At 55.3% G+C, this 7,453-nt stretch overlaps 1 protein-coding gene across 1 annotated transcript; it reads right to left on the reverse strand.

The window, feature by feature from the left end:
- Positions 1-5,221: 5,221 nt before the first annotated feature.
- LOC135977173 (ultra-long-chain fatty acid omega-hydroxylase-like) lies at positions 5,222-6,331 on the reverse strand. The gene is made up of 2 exons (XM_065576467.1): positions 6,105-6,331; positions 5,222-5,778 (listed from the first exon to the last, which is right to left on the reverse strand). The coding sequence occupies exons 1-2, from the start codon at positions 6,329-6,331 to the stop codon at positions 5,574-5,576; spliced, it is 432 nt and encodes a 143-aa protein (XP_065432539.1). The 3' UTR covers positions 5,222-5,573.
- Between the last annotated feature and the right edge of the window lie 1,122 nt (positions 6,332-7,453).

Here is a 7,453-nt window from a genome sequence, read left to right on the forward strand (position 1 = left end):
GCTGACAGGCCAAGAGCCAGCCCTTGTCCTGGCTGCAGGCATTAGCTAAGAACCGATGGCCTCAGAGCTGGAGATCAGACCAGGTTAGTTTTGCTCAAAATAAGGATTAGTCTTATAAGAATGTGTCCAGTGTAGACTCTGTGAAATGCTTGTTTGTTGCTGCTGCATCAATCTCACTGGTAATGTCTGTATCCCAATTCATAAGATAAGTTTCAGTGTTTGCTCTGAAACTGGAAGCCCCCACAGTGAGGAGAGAAACATTACCAGGTGTGAAATACTAGTTTGCCGCAGGAGCTGTCATCTTCTGACCAACACAAGAAGGCTCATAGACACCAGACAAACCATTGCTGCACATCAGAGGACAAAAGACATTTTGATTGCTCTCCCCCCCGCCTCCCCTCCCCAAAGAAGGGATGTGCACATGGACTCGTCCCATCACCTTGAACTGTGGGGGAAGGGAATAAAAATCCCTGACAAGAAGAAACAGCACCTTTGTGTCTGTTTGAACTCTGAAGGGCCGGAGACTTGAAACTGAAGCCAGAGATCCCCAGGGGCTGCCTCCTGGGGTGCCCTGAAAGACGCTTTGAATTGACAGATCACAACAATTCTGTCACTCTCAGGAGTTAGATGGTAACTCATTGGTTGTACATGTTCGCTTGCTTTGACCTGTAAATGACGCTCTTAGTCCTTTCCCCTAATTAATAAACCTTTAGCTAGTTTCTTACAGGATTGGCTTCAGGCATCACTTTGGTGCAGGATCGAGGGTACCAAGTGATCTGGGGTAGGTGACAGGTCTCTTGGGAATGGAAGCTACCTGAATGTTGGTATAAGTGACCATTTATCACTAAGGCCAGTTTGTCTGGGTGGCCGGATAGACTGGAGAGTCTAAGGGGATTGTGTGTGACTCCATGGTAAGGCTTGTATAGTGATCCAGGAGTTCACAGTTGTTACTGGCTTGGTGAAATCTAATTATCGAACACACCACCAGCTTGGGGTGTTGGCCCTGATATTGGCAGTCTGCTCTGAGTTAGGCACTTGTGGTTGTGAGCCACTGCAGACATGCACTGCACTCTGAATTGACACAAGCGCTCCTGGTGAGGACGTGCAGGGGTGACCGGGAGCATGTGTTCAACTTCCCATAATACAGTGTTCTGCATCCCATAATATTTCACACCTCTTTTCAAAATCCCCAAAAACCTGTGTGTCCCTTCTCACAGTCTGCCCTCTCTGACAGAAGCATGGAGCATGCACAGCTCTGCACTACTCTCGTGAGTATTGTGAGCACGGGGCGCCTGAGTCTGCAGGATTTGCAGAGCGTGACTCGTTTCAGCCCCATGAGGCATTTCAAAAACTTCCCTAATCACTCTGTGCTGGAATGGTAGTGAGTTGCACAGTGGGATCGCTACTCATGGTGCACTCTGCATTGATACAAGCACTCCTGGTGAGGACACGCACCGCTGACTCAAGGAGTGCAGTGTGCACACGCACAAGCAATGTAATAACTGCGATGGCTGTATGCTAATGTAATTTAGGTTGACACAAATTTGTAGTGCTGTGTAGCAAAGAGGTGTGGCCTCCCTGGGGTTGCCACTGGCGGTCTATCCCAAGGACACACCAGACTCTCACCGGACCGAGGTACCAACTGGGTCGGCTCTAGGCACGAGCAGAGGAAGCACGTGCTTGGGGCGGCACATTGTAAGGGGCGGCGTTCCTCTTTTTTTTTTTTTTTTTTGCTTGGGGTGGCAAAAAAGCTAGAGCTGGCCCTGACTCTAAGGCTTTGGGGCCTTACACCCTAATTAATTTAGCTAAGCTATTATCTTTCAGGCCTTGAGAAGTGTAGGTTCATTGCATTTCTGCCTCACCATATGCCTTACCAGGCTAATACCTATGGCTACCAATGGCTGAAGTGAGACAACGTCAGATTGGAAATATGGTGACAATGTTTAATAGGGAGGTGACTTAACCCTAGGAACAGCTGACTCAAAGGGGAGGGCAGATTCTCCATCTCCATAAAGATTGAGGGTCTCTGTCTAACAGATCTCTGGCTGTGCTCTGCAGGAGGGCAGACTGGCTGAGCACAGTGGTTCCTTCTGGCCTTGAAATCTCTGACGCTATAAACCATTAGATCCCACTCCCCTCCTAGAGCCAGAAATAGACTCCGGGAGTCCTGCCACCCAACTGTCGGCTGTGACTCCTGTCTCCTCCCCAAGACAGACGCAAAACTCCTGAGTCCCAATATCTGCTGCCATCTGGTAAATAGCTGTGTAACCCACTGTCAAAGTGAGTGTCCCCCCCCCATCCCAGTAGGCTCACATGGACGGGGGTGGGGGGTTAACCCCTGGCCCTTTGGCCCAGGCAGCGCAGCTGGGGCTGGGCTCCGGCCTACGTGGTTTAGAAGCAGCTACATACAAGATTTCTGTTATTCTGGTTTTATTTTTCAGCCGCTGGGTTGTTTGAACATCAGCCTTTCCGCCGGGTTCAAATGCCTGGAGCTGCTGGGCCTGGTGTGCTGGGCAACGCGGCCCAAGGTTCCCTGCTGCAGGTGGCGTTACTCCATATGGGTGCTGCTGTCACACCCAGCAGGCAGAGAAGATGGGGGGCAGAGGGGAGGTGATAACACAAAGAACTGGGCAATGAGACCTGGGCCTTTGCTGCCCCTCGCCCCCCTCAGCTGCCCACAGTCTCCCTGCCAGTGACTGGGCTCTAGTCTCTGGGTTACAGCAGGCAGAGACGGGTTAAAATTTATTGAGGGCCTGGGCACAAAGAACATTTGGGCCCCACCCCATTCAAACACAAATGTATGAATACAAAGACTCCATTCACTGTTTACACAATGCATTAATAATGAAGCAAACCAGTTCACGATGGCTAAATAAACTGCTCCGTTTTTCCACATAGAAAATGAATACGGCTAGAGATCACTACACGAAGGTGTTCACTACGACTCTGGACAACCTTGGTGTTACACGAATCAGTCGTTCCCAGGTCAACACTCAGTTCTTTCATCTCCCCCAATTTTCTTAACCCTGACCATTACGCAGGGGCCCCTCACCAGCGGTGGTGACTCTTGTTCCTAAAATACTTAACTAACTTTAGGAAAAATAAACAAATATGCACAGACCCATGTCCAAATCAGTGTAATTTATTTATATAGGATTTGGGTTGTTTTTTTGCAGACTGAATAATACAAATAAAGTCCAGTTGTCTTTATTCCTTACTGGCCCTAAACAGAATAGAAACGCAAACACGCTGCTTTGCACGTTCTTGTCTTTTTTGTTGTAGTTTCTTTTGCTTTTTTAGTTGCTTTGGTTATTTTTAGCCTTGCGAGCTAGTAAATCTGCTGCCGTGAAAAGTGATACTTGTATGTTAATATCACTTTTCCCAGACTCCCAGCTAACCACTCAGTCTGCTGTGAAAAGTGACATCACCAAACGTACAAATAGCACTTTTCACAGCACTTACACAGCACGAAGACAAATTAAGCCCTGGATGCGGAGGTGGGCATGGAGGCAGCAGAGACCCAGGGCACTGGAAGGAATGGATAGGGAGCTGGAGGAGGCACTGGGTGCCAGGGGCAATGGGGGGAGTGGGAGGGGCAGCAGGGGCCAAAGTTGATGGGGGTGGGGGGATGAGCTAGGGGCCTGCACCTGCCACTGCATGGCCAAGAGCCGGAGCCAGAGAGCCGAAAGCCCCGCAGCCGGGTCCCGCGGCCTGAGCTTGAAGTCCCATGGCTTGGGGATTGAGCATGTGGACAAAGCCCAGGGCCGGAGGAGGCAGAGTGGGTCGGGGCAATGGGGGGTGGGTGAGCCTGGGGCCAGCAATTGCTGCCTCACAGCTGGGGGCGAGAGTCAGAAGACCCTTGGCCAGTGGCGTAGCCAGGATCTAAGAGCAGGGGGAGCAAACATAAAAAAGGCCCCCCCTTGGCTCCTCCTCTGGCCACGCCCCTTTTGGCTCCTCCTCCACCCGCTCCATGCCTCCCCCATTGGCTGCCAGCCGCCATGCTGCGCCCCCCCTCGCTCCTCCGGCCGCGCTGCCCCCTCCCCATGGCTCCTCCGGCTGCGGCTGCCAGCCGCACTCCAGGCCGCCCTGCTACACCCGCCCTCGCTCCTCCAGAGAGATGGGAGGGAGGGGGTGAGACCAGGGCTGAAGCCTGCCGCCATGTGGCCGGGGGACAGAACCCAAAGCTCAGTGACCAGATTCGAGGGCCAGATCCTGAAACCCCGAGGCCGGATCCCAAAGCTCCGTGGCCTCGTCCCTGCAGCAGGGGCCTTGGACTTTGCCGTGCTCCAGAACGAACGTAGAAATATGAAACCAACTATCCCCCAGTTCCAGGTCCAGCCACCGCAGAGGCCACACCCGGCCCCCTCCTCCCTGCCCTCAACCATTGTTTGTCTCGTTGAACCATGAGTTCCCTGTGGCAGAGAGCGGGTCCCTGCTGGGACTGCAGCCAGCCCCCCTGGCCACTCTGGGAGTACAATTCCCCATTGTGTGTTTGTGTGTGTGTGTTCCCTGTGGCATGTGTGTGTGTGACGGAAACAAAGGCACGTACAGGTTCCCTGCCCCAACTCCCCTGGGTGAGTGCTGGCAGCAGTTGCGATTGCTAGGCAGCTGCCCCACCCCAAAGCCACCCACAGCAGGCCAAGGCAGAAGCTCTCACCCGGGCCCCTGGGGGCCCCCCAGGAAGATCGGCCAGAGCACGGAGCCACCTGTCCGCAGGCCTCTCAGCTGTTCCTGCCCCAGACCAGGCGGGTGGATTGCTGAGTGCAGAAGTGGGGGGAGCAGGACAGAGGGGGAGCGAGCGGAGGGAAGAGTCCTACCCTCCAGGGAAGGGGAGTGAGAGACAGACCAGACCTTCAGCTCTGGGCAGCAGCATCAGGACACAGAGGGGCTGGCCGTGGGCTGGGGGGAACGCAGGGGCTGATCCACTAACAAACCCATAGCATTTAGGGTTATTGACCACGTGTTCTTAGATGCCCCACCATAAGTATCTGGCACTTCACCCCCCACTGCATTTACCCTCACCCCCCATGGGCAGGGCCATTAGCCCCTCGCACTGATGGGAGTTGAGGGCCAGAGGCTGAGTGACTTGCCCAAGGCCACACAGGGAGCCTGTGACAGAGCAGGAATTGAACATGGTCTCCCACATCCTAGACTAGTGGCCGAACTGCCGGGCACCCTGATTCTAGCCAGTGGGGGCAGGGAACGCAGGCCACGGGGTCGCCCAGGCTGTGAGTGGGCCGAGCCGGGAGCCAGGCTGCTGGGCTCCATTTCTAGCTCTGACATTCAGTCACCAGGTGGCCGTGAGCATCCAGCGGGGCTGGGGAAAGGCACTTGTCCCCCTTGCTCCCAGGGGCAGGTCGGGGAGGGCTAAGCAGCTGGTGTCTGAAAGGAGCCTGCAGCACTTTCGGGGCCCCATGCCTGGACCCCACAGCACCTCCTTTGGTACAGAGGGCTGGTCTAGATTAGAGGATAGAGCTGGCCCCATCATGATCCCCACCTGGTCCGCCACTCGGCAGGCCCCTGAGCTGTGTGGAGCAGGCTGGATCCCCCGCAGTGGGTGGGAGTGGATGGCCCTAGGAGCGCGGTGCGGAGGGCCGGCTCTCATGGCTGGGCCCCAGTGGCTCCAGGTGCAGCCACAGCCCAGTCTCGCTGGGCAGGGTCAGCTCGGGCTTGCGCCGCACAGGCCTGTGCTCATCCAGCCGCACGGCGAAGCGCAGCAGCGTCAGCGCCAGCACCACCTTCATCTCTGCCATGGCGAAGTTCTGCCCGATGCAGTTCCTGCGAGAGAGCCAGGTGTGTCAGCTGGTGCTCTTTGCCCGGAAACCACACGCCATGTGAGAGCAGGGATGGGGGAGCAGGGAGAGACACCCCAGAACCCAATGCCCGCAGAGACAGACAGATGCTGGGGGAGCCCAACCCCCTCTGGGAGAAGGGACAGATCCTCAGCAATAACAGCTGACCCCAGCACTGACCAGAGGCCACCTCCTGTGTTTCCCACAATGCTTCACTGCAGCCAGGGCGCCAACAGGGAGCCGCTCGCTGGTGGGCAGCTGGGCGGGGGCAGTTCGTGCGGCGAGGGGCTCTGAGCCCGGCAGGCAGGTTACCTGGGTCCAGCAGAGAAGGGCATGAAGGCCAGCGGGGGCTGGTTCTTGGCGTTCTCTGGGTCGAAGCGCTGCGGGTTATAGACCTGGAGCAGCAAGCACAGGGCATGGTGAGGGGAGCGGGGGCGGGGCTGGGGTCCCCGAGCCAAGGAGGGAGCAAAGGCAGCCCCCACACCCAGGTACAGCATGGGCACCAGGCTCCCCAAGACCGAGCTGCTCACTGGGGCCATGCGCTGACAGCGGGGATGGTTCTGCCTCCACCCAGCACTCAGAGCCGGGCCCGGCCCAGTGACCCAGCCCTGCCCAGTGAATGGGGGTGCGACCCTCACTCCCCTCTAGGCAAGCTCGGGGGCGGGGGGAAGCTTCCTCTCTGGGGAGGGTCGCTGGGAATAGGAAGCTGCTAGACTGATGGCGTTTCAGCGTCCCCTAGTGCCATGCCAGGGCACTGAGTCAGCAGTGACTGTGAGGGGTCAGTGCCCCCTACTGAGCCCCTCAATTCCACCCCTGCAGCACAGCGCCCCCTAGTGCCATGTGAGGCACTGGGTCAGCAGTGACTGTGAGGGGACAATGCCACACAATAGCAGATGTAAAGGTAGCCATCTTACAGCAAAAAAACTTCAGGACCAGACTCCAAAGAGAAACTGCTGAGCTCCAGTTCATTTGCAAATTTGACACCATCAGATCAGGATTAAACAAAGACTGTGAATGGCTATCCAACTACAGAAGCAGTTTCTCCTCCCTTGGTGTTCACACCTCAACTGCTAGCAGAGCACCTCACCCTCCCTGATTGAACTAACCTCGTTATCTCCAGACTGATTTATACCTGCCTCTGGAGATTTCCATTACTTGCATCTGAAGAAGTGAGGTTCTTACCCACGAAAGCTTATGCTCCCAATACTTCTGTTAGTCTCAAAGGTGCCACAGGACCCTCTGTTGCTTTTTACTGAACAACTTATTTACTGTTTTGTTTTCACTACAGCCTAGATCATTTTGAACCAGGGATATGTTTAGCAAGACTGGAATAAGGAATTGAGAAGTACATCCTCCTGCGTGCATCCTCCGAGCCAAATCCATCACACAAGTAGAGACTCACCTCTTTGGAGGGCCAGACGTGATCTGCCTTTGCCCTGCACTGGATTAGACCAGCAGGGCTACATTAATGGCTGTCGAGTATGTCATGCGAAATCACTTGGAGGAACTTTTTCGGGAGCCAACTTCTGGGAGCTCTGGCTACCGTCCTGTTGTCATCAGCACTGCCCACTCCTGACACTGGGCTAACGGCTTACGGCTCTGCCTCAAAAGTGAAAATGCAAATGATTTCCCCAACCAAAGCTTGTCCCTTGGGCTGGCAG

This window comes from Chrysemys picta, chromosome 22, assembly GCF_011386835.1.
Source record: "Chrysemys picta bellii isolate R12L10 chromosome 22, ASM1138683v2, whole genome shotgun sequence".
In the NCBI taxonomy this organism is placed as follows: Eukaryota; Metazoa; Chordata; order Testudines; family Emydidae; genus Chrysemys; species Chrysemys picta.